The sequence below is a fragment of the Astatotilapia calliptera genome, chromosome 13 (genome assembly GCF_964374335.1).
Source record: "Astatotilapia calliptera chromosome 13, fAstCal68.1, whole genome shotgun sequence".
Lineage (NCBI taxonomy): Eukaryota > Metazoa > Chordata > Actinopteri > Cichliformes > Cichlidae > Astatotilapia > Astatotilapia calliptera.
Window position 1 is genome coordinate 13239806 of NC_137434.1, and position 18981 is coordinate 13258786.

The following is an 18981-nucleotide window of genomic DNA, read 5'->3' on the forward strand; positions in this document are numbered from 1 at the left end:
CTATCACCTCAAGAATATTTCAAGGATAAAAGATCTGATGTCTCAACAGGACCTGGAAAAACTAGTCCATGCATTCATTTTTAGTAGGCTTGATTACTGTAACAGCATCTTTACAGGTCTACCTAAAAAATCAGTCAGACAACTACAGCTCATTCAGAACTCTGCTGCTCGAGTCCTCACTAAGACCAAAAAAGTGGACCACATCAGTCCAGCTCTGAGGTCTTTACACTGGCTACCTGTCCGTCAGAGGATAGACTTTAAAGTTCTGATGCTGGCCTATAAAGCTCTGAATGGTTTAGGACCAAAATACATCAGTGACCTGCTGACCCAGTATGAACCTTCCAGATCCCTCAGGTCATCTGGATCCGGTCTTTTATCAGTTCCCAGAGTCAGAACCAGACACGGAGAAGCTGCATTCAGCTTTTATGCTCCTTATATCTGGAACAAACTCCCAGAAAGCCTCAGATCAGCTGAAACACTCAGTTTATTTAAATCCAGGTTGAAGACTCACCTATTCTCAGCTGCATTTGAATAAAGCACCAAATCCACACTTTTAAGCTTAAATTTCAAAACTTACACTAACTACTGATCTTATCTATTTCTGATTTTATCTTTTTTGGTTTTATATACTGTTTTGTTTGTTTGTTAAGCTTAAATTTCAAAACTTACATTAACTACTGATTTTATCTACTGTTCTGATTTTATCTGTTTTGATTTTATATACTGTTTTGTTTGTTTGTTTGTTAAGTGGGTTTAGAGCTCTGGGTAGCTCCCCAACTGGGTCTAGACTGGGTCTAGAGAGTATTTTAAATTCAGGGAATTTAAAATAGAAAGTAGCTCGTCCACAGAAGGACTGGTAGCTCCCCTTACGATAAGGGTTCAGATCGCGCGAACAGGTGTGGGATTAGAGCTCTGGGTAGCTCCCCAACTGGGTCTAGACTGGGTCTAGAGATTTTAAATTCAGGGAATTTAAAATAGAAAGTAGCTCGTCCACAGAAGGACTGGTAGCTCCCCTTACGATAAGGGTTCAGCTCGCGCGAACAGGTGTGAAATGTGTGTGTTTAGTTAGTTTGTTTGTTTGCTTGTTTTAATTAATTTTAAATCATGCTTTTTATTTGTTTTTGTTTCTAATGTCTCTGTAAAGCACTTTGAATCACCTTGTTGTTGAATTGTGCTATACAAATAAATTTGCCTTGCCTTGCCTTGCCTAGATGAGCTCTTCTGAGCATCTGTTGAACCAGTTGTTACTCTCTTTGTGAAAATATCCCTCTTCTTTGTCTAAAGAGCTTGGAAAGAAAATGGTTCATCTTCTTCAGTTTTTAGAACTGAAGAAGCTTCTCGGATGAGAGGTGAAACATCTTCAAGAAACTTAAAGAAGTCCAGACGCTTTTCGTTCCAAGCTCTTTAGACCACGATGACCTGGATGACTGAGAACCTTTACAGACATGTCCCTCTTCTTTCTGACACTTGATCTTTAAGTTAAGGACCTTGTTCATCTAAACCTCAGTGAGTAATTTAGCAAACAAACTGAAGCCAGCTGATGCTTAAAGTGTTTTTGTTTGTGTTGCTTTTTTGCCTACTGATGCCTTATCAGTAATTTGGTTTAGCACATTGGAATTTTTTTCCTATAAAAGTTGTTAGTAAAGCGGCGGGGCCAGACGGTATCACCGGCCATCTGCTGCGCTGCTGTGCTGACCAGCTAGCAGGTGTGTTCACTTACATCTTCAACGAGTCCCTGGCGAAGTCTGTGGTCCCCACATGCTTCAAAAGATCCACCATCATCCCTGTGCCCAAGAACAGCAAACCCTCATCCCTGAACGATTACCGGCCAGTTGCACTGACCTCGGTAGTAATGAAGGTGTTTGAGAGGCTGCTGAAGAACATCATCTCCTCCTCCATCCCAGACACCACAGATCCGCTGCAGTTCGCCTATAGATCCAACAGATCCACAGAGGATGCCATCGCCCACGTCCTACACACCACTCTCAGCCACGTGGACAAGAAACAGGGTAACTATGTGCGAATGCTGTTTGTTGATTACAGTTCAGCGTTTAACACAATAGTGCCCTGCAGACTGTTCACAAAGCTGAGGGATCTGGGACTTAACAGCCGTCTGTGTGCATGGGTGTTGGACTTCCTCACTGGCAGAACTCAGGTGGTGAGGGTGGGCAGGTGCTTCTCCAACAGCATCACCATCAACACAGGAGCACCTCAGGGATGTGTCCTCTCGCCACTGCTCTACTCCCTCTACACTTCAGACTGTGTGGCCACCCATGGCTCCAACACCATTGTGAAGTTTGCTGACGACACAGTGGTGTTGGGTGCCATCTCCAACAACGATGAGGCGGCCTACATGGATGAAGTGAAGAATCTGGCATCGTGGTGCCAGGACAACCACCTCCAGCTGAACGTCAGCAAGACCAAGGAGCTGGTGGTGGACTTCAGAAGGGGTCAGCACAGAGACTACAAGCCCATTATCATCAATGGAGCTCCAGTGGAGAGGGTGCAGTCCTTCAAGTATCTTGGTGTCCACATCTCCTCAGACCTGACATGGGCTGCCCACATTCAGGTCCAGACCAAAAAGGCTAGGCAGCGCCTGTATCACCTACGACAACTGAGGAAGTTCAGGGTCTCTCCAAAGATCCTCAGGATTTTCTATACAGGTGCTGTGGAGAGCATCCTCACACAGAACATGACATCGTGGTTCAGGAACAGCTGTGTGAAGGACCAAAAAGCTCTCCAGAGAGTGATCCGTACAGCAGAACGCTGCTGCAGGATTGCTCTCCCCCCGCTTCAGGACACCTACACCAGGAGATGCCGGACTAGAGCAGCGCAGATACTGAAGGACCCGTCCCATCCTGGCAACAAACTGTTCCAACTTCTGCAATCTGGTAGAAGGTTCCGCATCTTCCGGGCAAGGACAGAGAGACTCAAGAGGAGCTTCTATCCCCAAGCCATCCGTGCCCTAAACACACACACCCGCCCTCTCACATCATCTATAATTGACTGAGACAAGACTCTTCCAGACACTAAACCAAGGCACAATGTACATTTCAATTCCTTTAATTTTAAATATGTTTATATTGTCTATCCTGTAAAATAGTCAGATATCTATTCATATTAATGTACAGAATTCACCTGCTTGCTGCTACTACTGCACATTCACCCAGTGTATATACTATATGTGTATGTATATATATATATATATATATATATATATATATATATATATATATATATATATATATATATATATATATATATATATATATATATCTTCTGGAGAAGATAAAAGAGAAAGAAAAAGAGCGCAGTCCTGGGAACAGCTAAGATACTGCGCAGGACCCTCAAGCTCCCAGGCCTCTGGTAGAGGACCCGAGCTTGAAGGATAAACCGCCCGCAGGGGCGCGCTGGGTGTTTTTTTTTTTTTTTTATATAATGTTCTTCCTCTACACCCCCCCCCCCCCCCCCCCAATTTTTGCACATGTCGAGGAGCGTGTCAGGCTACATTTCACTGTGTGTTATACTTGTATAACTATGCATGTGACAAATAATAAAGAACCTAGAACCTAGAACCTAGTATCAGTTGTAGATAATTTTGTTTCTGTAGACATAAAATTTTCATTTTAATTACGAAAATTAAAGTTCCCCTAGTCCCCAGTCCCCCCTTCAGAAGGCATGTCAGTGGGTTTAGGGAGGTCCTAAAAGTATTCCCTGACTGCCTGACTATATCCTCAGTTGAATTCAGCAGCACCACACTTACACTGTACACCCTGTGAGGGGAGCTTCGGCTGCCAGTACCCATCAGCTGCCTCCAAAGTCCCACAGGCTAACCAAGCCCGATAGGACTCCGTCTTCAGCTTGATTACTGTGTCCACCATCAGGTTCAGGGATTTTCACCATGACACCTTGCGACCAAAACTCCTTGCAGCTGCCTCGGCAATGGAGGCGCAGAACATGATCCATTTGGACTGAATGTCCCCAGCCTCCCTCGGAATGCTGTCGAAGTTCTGCCAGAGATGGGAGTTAAAGATCTCCCAGACCAAGGCCTTTCCCAGACGTTTCCAGCTCACTGTTAGTATATATTTAGGTGTGCCAGGTCTTTCCAGCATCCACCCCTAACCCTCGATAGGTGATCATCAGTTGACAGCTCAGCTCCTCCCTTCACCCAAGTGTCCAGAACATATGGCTATGTATGATGCCATTACATAATCAATCACTGGCTTGATGCCACATGCACTTAAGGACATATTTATGTGCAAACATGGTGTTTATTTTGGACAAACTATGAGTTCCACAGAAGTCTAATAGTAAAACACCACCTGGGTTCAGATCAGAAAGGCCATTCCTCCCTTACACCCCTTCAGGTATCACTGTCATTGCCCACATGAGCATTGAAGTCTCCCAGAAGAATGACGGTGTGAAGGCGGACCCTCAAGAACCTCACCCAGTGACCCCAAAAAGTTAGGGCAATATACTGAGTAAGCTGAGGGGATATAAGAATACCCTCCTCTGCCGCCAATTCTCAATGAAGGCAATTCCAAATGCTTGCATTGAGGTGAACCCAACTATAACTCAACCACACACACCATCTTAGGGTCTTTCCCCACCAGTGAGGTGACGTTCTATTTCTCAATAGCCAGCCTTGACAGTTGGGGATCAGATCGTCACGGGCCTCTGCCCCTGACTGCTGCTCGGCACACATTGCACCCGACCCATATGGAGCCTCCTGCAGGTGCTGGGCCTACAGGAGGGTGGGCCCAATTTGCTCCTTCGGGCTGCACCCGGCCAGACCCCAAGGCTCCTACAGCTCAGTCATTGGATGCTCCCCCTCTGGCTCCCTCCCCGGGCCTGGCTCCAGCTTAATATTAGACGAAAATACAAACGTTTTTAAATGATGATTTCATTTATCAAGGGAAAAATCAGCCACCAACCTGTCTCGTCGTATGTAAAATAATAAGTGGCCCTTTACAGGTATGGACTGAGACAAAAAAATCAGCCCTAGCATCTTTGGTCCAAGCAGGCCACCATGATTGGTCGCAAATGGTCCAGTTAAATATATGCACATAAAAATATTTGAAACTATCATTATGTGTATCAGGTTTTTTTTATCTGGTTGGTACAGTCGTTGGATTAGCACATCTTAGCTGATACTAGTTAAATAAAAAGTGTAGCTTTTAGTGCAACTGTATGTATATATAATAATCATACGCATACTGTATTTTGTTTCAATTTCAATTTGTTGGATTATTGATATTGAAAGTTTTTCTTTTCTATCAGGTTGTAAAGCTGTTGTTGGATTCGGACATCTTAGTAGCAGTGCATGCATGTGACAATAAAAAACTACTCTTTAACCGTTAGTCAAAGCGGTTATTAGCGGGAGACAGATCGATCAAAATATTGATAGTATTGATGCTCGCACTGGGATTGGATCTCTTTTGTTCTGTTAGGTAACTATTGTGAAAGGTAAAAATCACAGTGATTTTGTGGTCATTAATATGTGTTCAGAATATGCATTTCATGATGATTCATCTCATAATTCATGACATATTGCACTCCTCTACATAGGCTGTCTTCATAGGTTAAGTATTTATATCAGTATTAGTATTGGCAAAAGTGATCCTGTATTTACTTGGAATCGTACTGAAAATTGTGGTTTCACACATCACTAGAAGTCATTAATTTTACTTTAAAATTTGAATCTCTACTTTCCAACCATTTTCTTATCATGTTATTTAGAACTTCCTCCATCTCTTTCTCACTCTGTTGTTGAGACTGCTATCCCTTCTCCTGCACTTCTCTGTTTAGCGCCTCTTGTGACTACGAGGGGGTTGTTGCTGGTACTATTGCTGCTTATATGATTAATTCAATTTACTTAATTTGACATATATTGCACCATTTCACTTTTGTTTGTCCATCATTATCAGCGTCTTCAACAATAAACTCTACAAGGTGCATGAGTGCAATAGGGGCCAGATTTGATTGGGCAATCCAGTGTCACTAATGAACAAATGTGCTTCTGTTAGTGCTTGCATGGCCGGGGTGCAGCAGCCCCACAAGCCGGCCTGTAGCCTGTATAATTATCAACAAAGAAAAAAGAAATATTGACCCATCAGCCCACAAGTACGTTGGCCCACCAGGCAAATGCGTAGTATGCTAGATTACCAGTCCAGCCCTGCCCCCTAAACATAATAACTGGTTAACCACTTTGGCAGCAAAAACTGTAATCAAGCATTTGCAATAGCTGGCAATGAGTCTTTCACATCACTGTGGAGGAATTTTGGCCCACTCTTCTTTGCCAAATTGTTTTTATTCAGTGCAATTCAGTTATTAGATTTAGGGGTCGATTACTTTTCCACATATAGCCAGGTAGATTTGGATAGCTTTTTTCTTTAGTAAATAAAACCATAATTTAAAATTTAAAATGTATCTAATTTTACACTTTGTTTGATGATCTGAAACATCTAAGTGTAACAAATGTGCAAAAAAACTAAAAAATCACTAATGGCTCAAATACTTTTTCACACCACTGTATCTTACTGTAAGTTACTGGACCTCCTCGCTACACGTCTGGTCAGTTTCTGAGTCATACATCTGTTTTTGTTTTGTTTTTTGTTATAATCTACTGTCTTCTTTTAGAGTCTTTGGACTAAGTGAATGTTTTTGAACTCTGAGGTACTTGGTTCTCATTTGCACTTAGTGTGTTGGAGGTAGCGCAGAACCATGACCACTTGCTGACACAATCAGTTGTCTGCAAAACTTTAACACGTACGATCATCCAAACTAAGATGAACAAAGAGTGAGTCATATCTGTGACTTTTCATGCTAAGTGCTTTTCTTGTCTCTCTATGTCAGCTTTTATCATCTTTACTTTTTGCAGCCGGGCAAAAAAACCCCAGCTGTTGTCCCAGTAGACATTTTTACTGTATCATTTTTAATTTGTGGCCATTTGGCGGCTGTTACTCACACAGCAGGGATGGACTAGGATATAAAAGGATCCCTGGAGTTTTTCCCTGAGATGCAGCACAGTACGATCAGCACAATTACAGCTGTAATGAATAGCAATTCAATTTTATATCTTCGTGGTTGCAACTGCTGGTTGGAAAAAGTAGCACATTTGAGGACTCCAGTGAAATAAGATGCACTTTCTGATGCTGTTACATTATTATTTTATTAGTTTACAATGGTTTTTAGGTTATTTAACAGTAAGAATCATTGGTTGTTACTACCTATTTTACCTAACAGCACCACACAAACCAATATATGAGTAATTTTGGTGTATCACAAATACCAATGATGTCAGCGCAACACTTTGATTCATGTACATTGTACACTCACAGCCACTTTATTAGGCACACTCTTCTAGCAGTGGGTTGACCATTATTTTGCTGTTAGAACTACTGCAGGCAGATTAAACAAGATGCTGGAAACTTTCCTGGGAGATTGACACGATAGCACAGTTGCTGTAGATTTGCCAGCTGCATATCCATATGCAAATCTCCCGTTCTGTCACATTCCAAAGGTACTCTGTTGGATGAAGTTTGTTTGAAGCTTCGTGATATGGTGCATAATTCTGCTGGAAGCAACCATCATAAGATGAGTACACTGAGATCATAAAAGAGATGACACAGGTGGAATGGAGCCTTCCTTTCATGTTGTTTACTTCAAATTTTGACCCAACCATTCAAACCTTGCAGCATAAATTGAGGAAGCAACATTTTTACAGTCTCCCCAGTTTTTGTGAGCCTGTGTGTCGCCTCAGCTTCCTATTGTTAGCTGACACAAGTGCGGTCTGGGTGTGGTATTCAGCAGTTTCTCAAATACTCAGACCAAAGCATCTGGCACCAACAACCATGCCTCATTCAAGTAGACATGTTCAAGTCAACTTTAAGGTTGTGTTGTTTCTACTTGCCCATTGAGCTGCCCATTTGATTGGCTGATTATGGATGGATGGATGGATGGATGGATGGATGGATGGATGGATGGATGGATATGTTTCCTCTTGACCTCAGACATTACCCCCTTCGTACTGTCGCAGCCAGAGAATAAATACAGAGGTGGACTGCTGTCTACTCCAGAATGTCACATTACAGTGAGACACAGACTGAGCTGAGACAGCCTGGCCTGTGTTCAGCACAGCTGGAACTGCAATGAACAGGAAGTTTCAAAGTCACAAGAGACATTTTTAAGTATCGAAACCTTTCACATGCATTAGACAGAACTTCTTCAGTTGGCTGTGGTCTTAGGTAATAATGGTGAACTTCCTTTGTCCCAGTACTCAAAATGTTAAGTTCAGATCTGTGAGTACAATCGGATTTCTCAATTTTTTCTATTTTCTCATTTTATGCAATTTTAATGTTTTAAAGATACACAGATATAAAGATTTACATTTAAAAAAATATAAGGGTAAGCGGAGGATATAAAACATTATATTTTATATAACTACTTTCTTATATTCACCCAGATGGTATTGTCTGTTGTCTAATGTCTAAAAGGTTCTGAGTGTGAATATATCCATAAGTTACCAACTATTTATCACCACGAGCAACAGGCTATACATTTCTTTTATTGATCCCATGTCTATGTAAAGTCAAGACTGAGATAACCGTGGTGACCATCTGCCCCTTTTTCCATCTGTCATCTGGATCCTCCTTCAACTCTCAGCATGGTCACTACAGAACATCTTGCTATGTTGGCGTTTGTGAAATTTGTGCTCCACAGCTGATGAATGGCATCCTCTGGGAGGGGAAAACACATTGTTCGCCATATTATCAAATCCTTAGCATTTGTTCATAGACATATACTTTCTGTCATCCAGAGTGCCAAAATTTGACTCACCATTGAAAATCTAATCCACATTGCTTTCTCAATCGGCATTTTTATTCTGGCTTTGAACTGTTGATTTGTGGTTTCTTTTCCGTGGTGTTGAGCCAGTTGCTAACAATAAATTATGCAACATGCGTGACAAACCATGCAATGGATTTTCTGATCTTACTCAGAATTCCTAAAAAGTTTGGACTTGGACTTTGTTCAACCAAACCTCAAAACAAATGAACAAAACTCTCAAATGGAGCCTCAGGTTATGTGCGTAAGGTTATCTAAAATTCCACAGAAATCAAACTTGATGAAAACTATGTCTGTCTTGAAAATGAAGCTGTAATATCAGCCAAATCTGTCATGACCCACAATGACTCCTTTCTGTGTTTCTATAGTAAGTCAGTATTTTTAACAAAAACATCTGATACCAAAGGTCACATAAAACCTTCAGCTACCCTCATTATGTGGGCTTGTTTGGGGCAAAATAAAAGTTTAAGGTTGCAAAGATGTAATGTGTTGGATTCCTTTGGACTTTTCTGTGTTTATCTCTTAACACTACATGCTTACATTGGTGTATTATCACAGTAACAGTGGTTTTGGATCAGAGTTGATCCAAAACCATGGTTGCTACTGTAGCTGTCGTCTAACTCTCATAAGTTTTAGGTCAAGGATGTCAAACTCATTTTACATTGTGGACTGTATACAGCCCACTTAGCTCTTAAGTGGGCTGGAACAATATAACTCCCCTTTCTGTTAGTGTAAAAAAACCTAACTACACATTTAATCCCTAAGAAAATTAAAATGAAGTGCAATTTTAACAATAAGTCTCAGTTTTTCTATATAATTACAAAATCTTGCCTAATTGTGCCACAAATCTGCCATATTAAAGAAATATGTCAGAAATAAATGTGTAAAATGGCAGTAAATGTTCTAGTTGTTCATTCCTCAGTTAAGTCCTGTAATAATAAAGTAGAAAGTTGTTAACTGACTTTTTTAACTTTAACTGTTAACTGTGACCCAACTGGAAAAGTTGGAAATGTCTACAGTTGTGAACAAAAAATGAAAATCAGGAATTCTTCTTTCTTTTTTTTGCTTTACTTTGGTGCAATATGAATGGCCATGGTGGAGGTTTTTTTTTTTTTTTAGGAAAAGCTATAAAACCTATAAAAATACAGTTCACATTTTCCAAAGCCTTCCAGTGGGCCAGATTGGAGTCTTTCCTGGGCTGATTCTGGCCCCCGGGACTTATGTTTGACATCCCTGTTTTAGGCTTTTCAGCTGCCTGGGAGCAAGAACCAGACAGCCTGGCTGTTGTTGATTAAGGTCACTGAGGTGGACGTCATGGTGTACAAAGACTCACGATCACATACTATGCATATTTAGATCTAATATGTTTGTGCTCACTGGGTTTCCTTTATGAGGAAGTTAACTTGTCTCTGGGATTCACACTCGCCAGGAATTCTTTAATGTGTCTATAGAAGAGAAACTGCAACTTTCACCCTTCAAAGGAAGAATGCATCCAGCCCAGTTTAGTGTGTTTGAGTCATCCTCAGACCTCAGCTATTGTGACTCCCTTTCCCAGCACAGGCATCTGCTTGCTGGTAAAGGATTATTTCTCCTGCATAAAACCTTTTTAGTACAAGGGAAAAAATGTTGGACCATTGTTGTACCAAATGTGTTTTTTATCACAACTTGGCAAATCATTGTTTGCCAAGATTCCTGATGTTATCATGCTTTTAAAAAAGATGCTGTCTTTACAGCCACCTCAGGTCTAGATATTCACCATAGGTAAAACTCCCTGATGGAGTATTCCCATTTTGTAAAATGTTGGGTTTTTTTGATTGGTTCTTTGTTTTTCTCCACTTACCTACAAAGGTGTCATATAGAAGATGGACATACTGTGACATCATCCATTGGTTAGGGATGGACCTAACCAATGTTTTTAGTGTCATCATTGAGGTTTTTGAAACATGGAAAGTAACTGGTGGATCTTACTGGAGTCATTATTATCTTGTTGCCCTTTAAGACTCTAGAGGACACCATAATTTACTAAATTAACACCAAGGTCAGAAAGAACTGAACTAAAAAATGAAAGAGAACTGAACAATTAAGAACATCAACTCATCATGTAGATGTTTACTGAGGGTGAAAGGTCAATGTGAGCCTAAGGTTTGTTTTACCCCTGACTTCTATACAACAAGATCTCTTTCTTTTCTTTTCTTTTTGTCAAGTCAGAGGCGTCAGGCACCGTAGCATTCACTTTCACTTTTCAGGCCCCGGAGGCCGTGACTTTATATAAAGACTATGCTCACTTGTCCTTTAAGACTGGGTGGTAAAAATAAACTTGGGTTGAAGTGGCATGAAATAGAGGTTATAACAGCTGTTTGTGAGTTATCTTGAGTTATTTTTCCATAATATGGTATACTTTTAAATTCTGAACAATTGCACATGTAAAAATGTGCTATAGGTCTCACTGCAAAGCCCACATAGAAGGTTTCCCACTGCTTCTGACGGACTGTCAGAGTGCTGAGGTAATGCTTCCTCAGCCTCATCTGCTCTCTTGGCTGATAGAGACATATGATTCACTGTGTACGTCTCACTAAAAATTGTAGTCAAGCATTGATCGTCTGTATTTGTGCTTGTCTGTGTGCAGCCTGCACATGTCATTAAGTGTGTAGTGTGTGCGTGTGTGTTTGCCTACAGGGTGTGGATTAATGCTAGTTTATTGTTGTGTCGTTGTGTGGGTGCCTTATTAATCTCCAAATGTTTGACTCACTGAGAGTATTGCTGGCAGGAACCTCAATCTCCTTGTTTGAATAAACAAAGTTATATAACAGAGTTAAGGCCTGGCAACATGATGTTTTGTTTTGTTTTTTTTTTGGGGGGGGGGGGGGGGGGTAAATGGCAAGTATGGAAAATCAAGAATTTTGGTGGGGAACACAGAATGGTCTTGACCTCAATGGTGCTCTTCTTCTTCGGGGATCTAGGTGTGCCGTTATGAAACTCTGTATTCTAAATAGAGAGGTGGTAAAAAGAAGAGTGATGTCTGACACGGTTTTAGAAAAAAAGTGTGCAAAAATAAAAGCGTAATATGATGTCATGCTTTTTCTCTTTTCTTCACAGCTGCTAACTGGGACCCTGGATGGGAAGCTCAGGCTGTTTAAGTCTAGCAGTGGCTCTTCTTTGTCCTGTGACACCAGCGCTGCCGTGCACAGTGTCCTCAACAAGACTGTGTAATTACAGCTGGCCCCTGCAGAGCCCATGCAGGTTTTATTAATGCAGTTCCAAGTGGGATTTTCATTGGGAAAGAAGAATTTAAACGTTTTCTTTTTTTGCTCTTGGTTTAATGAAAAACAGGTAGAGTTATATAAAAATGTGCTCTTGTGTGTTCTTCCTCGGTGCTTAAAATTGTCAGTAGAAACCAGCCATTTCAGATCATTCGTCTTTGTTAAACTTCCTGCCCATGCTTCCAGCGCATTTCTTATTTAAAGAAGGCACGCTGCTTTCTTTGAACTCATTTAGCTGCATTTTTGTGATGCACGATTTAGTCAATTAAACATAATATCGCTAAATTTGCCAAAAACAATTATTATTAGCAGTTTTTCACATCTGTTGCACATTCTGAATGGTCAAGCATAACGTTTAGTTTGTTCAGTATGTGGAACAGATGTACTTCTTATATCGCTGGCTGTGACCTCCACTTAGCAGATCAGCACGTAGAGCTATGACATCAACTGGGTGCAACCACTTTGGCTGCCAGACACACAGATGCTCCTACTGTTCATACTGATGCACCCATCTCCATTGTTTGTGCTGGATGTTTAGTCCTTTCTACCTTAGTCACAACAAACTATCAGGTACTCTAATACATAGTAGAGGATATAAAGGCTCAATGTGAAATTTGTTCAAAAATTGTTGAATTTGTTGAAAAATTGGTTTGCAACAACACTATTTACAAAAAAGCTGGCAAGCTTAAATTTCTAAGGTTTCCCATTTGATGCAAGATTCCAGTTTATTTTCTGTGAGCTTTTTAAAAACACATTTGTGATGTTACAGTCTTGTGCCAAAATAGATTCAATTCATTCTTCACCTCAAAATTCTACAAAACAATTTAAATCTATTAAAAATATATTAAAATATAACATGTATATTCTGAGCCTTTGCCATGACACTCTGAACTGAACTCAGGGGCATCCTGTTTCTGCTGATCAGCTTGATTGGAGTCCACCTGTGGTAAATTAATTTGATTCAACATGAAGGTGCGCACCTGTCTACATAAGGTCCCATAGTTGACAGTGCATGTCAGAGCACTAACCAAGCCATGACGTTTAAGGAATTTTCTGTAGACAGAGGAGAAGGTCCAGAAGGACAACCATTTCTGCAGCACTCCAGTAATCAGACCTGTGTGGCAGAACAGCCAAACAAAAGCCCCACCTCGGTAAAAGGCACATGACAGCCAAAAAGTCTGCCCAAAAGCACCCTAAGGACTCTCAGATCAGAGAAACAAAATTCTCTGAAACAAAGATTAAACCCTTCGGCTTGAATGCCAAACATCATGTCGGGAGGAAACCAGCCACTACTGATCCCTTGGCCAATATCATCCCTACAGCAGAGCATGGTGGTGGCAGCATCATGCTGTGGGGATGTTTTTCAGCAGCAGGAACTGGGAGACCAGTCAAGATCAAGGGAACGATGAATGCAGCAATGTACAGAGACATCCTTGATGATAACCTGCTCCAGAGCGCTCTGGACCTCAGACTTGGCTGAAGGTTCAGCTCCAAACAGGACAACAAACCTAAGCACACAGTCAATATAACAAAGTAGTGGCTTCAGGACCACTCTGTGAATGTCCTTAAATGGCCCAGCCAGACCCCACTAAGTCTCTATTCTTTTGTGTCATTCTTATATCTCCAAACAAGGTGACAGATTAATATGTTTTCTCTTACATTGATTTGGAAATAAAATCAAAAAGAATTTTTGAAGTCACAAAGTCATCAATCCTATATCGCATGTCCTCTTAGGTTCAACATTAAGATATTCTTTCTATCTCAAGTTTAATACCACAGTTTATTGCTAAGTAACGTTTCCTGGTGATGTTTAATTTTCTTTGGAAAAACAGTCTCCTGCTCTGCTGCTCCTGTCACCTCCACCATATTATAAGCCTTAACTCAGTCTTCAGACAGAAAGGAGGAATGCTCATCCCCCATCTGCAGGGGGACATAATTTCAAGCATCACTCATCCCCTGTCCATTAGGAAAAGATATCAGAGTTGACGCATTATGTGATGGCGCTAAATCCACTGATAGTATGCTCAGTCTTAACTTCCTCAGACTGTTTTCCAAAAACTGCTCATCTGTGTCTTGTCCCCTGTCCAGTATTCTGTATTTGATTTACTCTGCCCTTTTTGGACTGCTTACTTTAATTGATACCAAGGCAGGCTGTCTGTGAGGATGTGCAGTGCGATCCTCAGCTAGATCATGAAGTATAGCTTTGAAGTTGCACAGTATCAGCTGCCAGATATGGATAGGATTTATAGGGTGGTACCTCTTGCTTTGTCATGCATTACATTATGTATGTACTGTGTGTGTGTGTGTGTGTGTGTGTAGGTGCGTGTGTTTATGCCACAAAGATAGGTATGTACTGGCAACGCTGCATTTTCCCTGTCACGGTGAGCTTTAGTGTTCCTGCAAGTAGGAGACACTTTTTATCGGAGCAGAACGATAAATTGTCTTTGGGGTAAATTTACGCAGCCATGTTCTTTCTCTATTTTCGTCCTGGAATGTGTGTATTCAGTGTCTTTCCTTGAATTAATTAACCTGAATTCAGTGAGCATGTGCTCTCAAAACAAAGTAATATATTGCCATATGTGCAAATCCTTTGTCTGTGTGAGGTCATTTTGGGTCCACTCCCTTCATCGAGCTCACCACTAAAGAATGAAGTACACTTGAAAATAAAAAGGACTTCAATAATATCCACACCCAAACATTATGAGTGTCCAACATTCAATCTCTCACAGTCTTTTGTCATTGAAACTGACAGAAAGAAGAACTTTGTCTCCAGCTTTGGAATTATTAGATGCTGGATATGACAGCACTGAACATGGTGTAACGCTGGAGGAAGATATGCAGAGCCCTCAGCATAATATACAAATGTGTAGGTGTCGTTCCCCGCTATGTGGTTTGGTGGTCTTTTGGCTCGCTGGTCACAGTCTCATCAGCACTCTGAACACATTTCCCTTGGGTCATAATGAGGCACGTGAACTTTACTGATGATCTACAGACTCGTGAGGATTTCTGCTCTTTTGTTCTCAAGAGTTCAAAGCTAAGGGAGTGGACACGTGTCAAAAACTGCTGTTCTGCTCTCTCAGTTCATTCCAGTATAAGCAAAGCTAACGGAACAACGTATAATGTTCTATAAATTGTGCCAAAGAAATCCAAACTGATGATATCTGTAATGATTTATATTCTATACGTAAATTACAGGAAAAATAACTGAGATTCAGCTCATACGCAATCTATTTAATGAGAGTCTTCAAATGTTCAGACACTAATGATGGTATCAGTCATCGAGCATCAGTGTGCTACAGTGGAAGCAACGATACAACCATAAGCTGTACATAAAAGATGGAAGTAGCTAACGTGACCTTTATGCATTATGTTAGCTACTTCCATCTTAGTTTGTTCCACCTGATAATGGCATTTTGGCATCTTCTTGAAACCAGAGGTGGCTCAGACTGAGAAGCCAGCAACAGAGGATTCTCATACGGAAGCAATTTGGGAATCACAAATAGCTACGTCTGGAAACATAACCCAATTTATCTTGTAGTTTACTCTGTGTGATTATAATTTACAAAATGAACATAATTCTCTATTAAATAAGACGCGCAAACTCGCAATTTAGATCAACAACTCACTGGGAAAATATTTACTGAGGAGATAAATCAAGCAAGAAGTAGGGTCAGTTTCTCATACAATTCTTTTCAAGTAGACCTCTTTTTCATCTGCTGTTGACCATTATAAGGACAAGCAGGTTCGTGACACTTATGGATTGACTATACTTGGACCAGCATGTTACTTCCATTGCTTTTTAGCCTGTGGGGACAACATCCATACATCCATTTTTCCTACTTATGTGGGTCCAGATCACCATGGCAACAGCCTAAGCAGAAATGCCTAGACCTCACTCCTCCCGGCTATCTCACCAGCAGTTCTGGTGGGACACCCAGAACACCAAGGTGTTCCCAAGCTAGTCAACAGTCGTAACTTCACCAGCGTGTCCTTGGTCTCCTTCTGCTAGGACATAATTGAAACACTTGAAACACAAGGTGCCCAGGAGTCATCTGACAGATGCCCAAACCATCTCAACTGGCTCCTTTCCTTGTGGAGGAGTTGCAGCTCTGATCTGACACTCTCCAAAATGGCCAAACTTCTCATCCTTCCTCTAAGGGAGACCTCAGACTAGCACGGCGTAACCTATTTGTGAGTCACCCCACCACATTGACAAACTCTGAAGTCTTATCAAAGTGAACCAATCAATGCTCATTAACATGGGGGAGGGAAAAGAGGGAAGATTATTGCTAATGGTGTCAATGCTAGAAGGCTTGTTTTTGATCACCCGTGTACGGTACTTTACGTCGTTTGTGTAAAACAACAAGCTATGGCTGTTCGGAGTCCAGTTCACATTAAATCTGTCACTCAGCCAAGTCAAGAACATTTTTGACTTTGACAACACCCTTCCTGAAAACCATCTAGTATGAGGCCCTGAGTACATACATTAGTTCATGCATCAGATATAACATGCTGTGTAGTCGCTGCGCTCTGCTTCTTCTTTTGTGGTCCACAAATTACAGATTCTATTTTGAACGGTGCAGCGCATGTCCCAGCCTAACCCCTTCTGACTGCAACATTCAAGGTAACTGTAAATAACGACCATGAAAGATAAGGTTTAAAGTCACTAATAAATATTGGTGAAATATCCCGATGGAGCCACACAGGAAGACAGACAAGCAATTAGCGTCTTTACTGTACTTGACTCTGTCCTGAGCAGCTCTGGGCTGCGTTGTGCAGACAACAACGGAAATACAGATTATTACCAGATGGTGTCATCCAAGGTGCGAGGCATAAACATTGAAACCCTTAACACTCTGATAAATCAACACGAGACCCTTGCGGAGTTAGCGGGATAAATGGGAAAAACAGGAGCACGTAACACAGGATTCCAGATCCGTGAACAAACCCTGTTGAGGTAAAATGCATTCAAATACTGTTGATCGTTCAAAAAGGTAAACATAACATGAAATCCAGAGGTGTCATAATGGCCTTAAAACAAGAACCTCCTCGCTGAGCGCACAGTATTTATAAGGTTAAGGCACTTCGTCAGCTCCATTAAGCCGAGGCGCAAGGGTGAGATAAGATGATAGTTTGGCAAGTAAGTATAAACCATCAAGTCTCTGCCCATTTCTCAGGTTCATCAAACTAAACTCTAACCTTTCGCTGAACAAAGATAGCATTTGAACATTAACCTCTACCATTAGTGAATTCCTTTGTTTTTATGGCTGAATTTATTTCCTTAAAGAGGCAATTTTATGTTTTCCTCTTTAATCATGTTTAAGTAAGCTGGGAAATTACCAGCACATGTGCTTGAGCTCCATTTCAGTGCATGTGTCTCTATGTAGCCTGTTAATCTGTCATTTTTTTTAATATTACTATTGTTACATAACATTATGCTCTGGTTCTTAGAGTTTTACTCTTGCCATAAAACAAACAATGGGAAAGCTTTGAAGAGGAAGATGTGATCAATATTTCTGCTCCAATTTAATGTGCCGGCAGTGTTTGAAAACACATCAAAGTAAGAGATATTAAAAAACATACATACATACATCATGTGTCATCCTTGCGAGCCTAGTTTTAAGCTTATGTGGTTGCCAACTAGCCGTGGCTTTCACCTGTCCGGGTAACTTAAATCTGTGGAAGAAAGTAAGTATATGGCAGAATTTCCATTTCATAAGGTGCAAGTTTTCATACCCTCGAATGAACTCTGGTTCAGCAGAAGTGAAAACATCTCAGAACTGAATTTTAGATGGTTTTTGAAGGAAACTGTAGCTGCGTCACACTAACTCACCTCAAATGTTTAAAGCTTTCGGTGTACAGACAGAGTCAGGTTGCCAGCGATGAAACCTGGAGTCAATAATGAGCAGGAAATTCTCTTCTGGAACATTCCTTCTAGCTGCACCGACCCTCGGTGTATGATTCAGTGATTTATTTTTTTTCTGTTATATCAAAAACCAGCATGCAGCACATTCTCCCCTCCACTTGACGGATTTGTTGCTTTCAAATTAGGTGTTAAAACAATGAAGTTATTGTTTAAAACCACATACGTTTGTTGCCTTTTTCATAAATCGAATTTATCTCCGTGTTTCTTCGCTCAAATACCAAATAGATTTATTACCTGTGGCTCATAAAGCAATTCACAATATATGCAAGTTTTCCATACCTTTCAAACATCTTTGTTGGTGAACTCGGGCCTTGACATTGCTCGCAATTCCTCATTTTTACACGCAGCACACAACAGGTAATAGCATGAGATACAGTTTCATTCCTGGAAGTAGTCCCTCTGGTTTAGGTGAGGATGCTGCCTCATCACAGCGTGCAGGAGTCAGGACTCACAGCGCTGTTGATGTTCCTACATTTTGCCCGGTCACATAAAGCATGTTCCCGTAATGTCCGAAAAAACTGACTGTTTGTAAAAGATGACTTGACTGGAGCATTTTCAGTGCTGCCCTCTTGATGAAAAACCAAGGACAATTAATGCTCATAAGACTGTCACAAGGAGGCCTCCTGTGAACCACTTTGTTGTCTGTATTATAAAACCACTATCTAAATAAATGGATAGAAACTGCATGAACTGCTTCTCAAATCCATCAAGTTTGGCAACGTGGGCCAAAGTAAGCTTTAAAAGGCTCATATTTCCTCCACAAGTACACTACTTCTACTACACATGCGCAAAGGTACACACAGGCCAGTTAGGAGTGCAACCACAATCAATATGTTTGGCTCATTCCAGCAGAGCACTTAAAGACTGCCATCCTAATTCACCCTATGTATATGGTATGCCAAGAGAAGGTATGAAGTACAGTTACAACTTCTGAAGTCTCTGCAAATCTCT

The 18981-nt window shown here is 41.0% G+C and overlaps 1 protein-coding gene across 1 annotated transcript in view; it reads left to right on the top strand.

Moving 5' to 3' along the window:
- wdr27 (WD repeat domain 27) overlaps positions 1 to 14690 on the top strand; it is a 53142-nt gene extending 38452 nt beyond the window's left edge. Inside the window, exon 24 of the mRNA XM_026191025.2 lies at positions 11941 to 14690. Within this exon, the coding sequence (XP_026046810.2) occupies positions 11941 to 12054 (114 nt within the window). The 3' untranslated portion in view covers positions 12055 to 14690. The remainder of the gene's footprint in view (positions 1 to 11940) is intronic.
- Positions 14691 to 18981: the final 4291 nt, after the last annotated feature.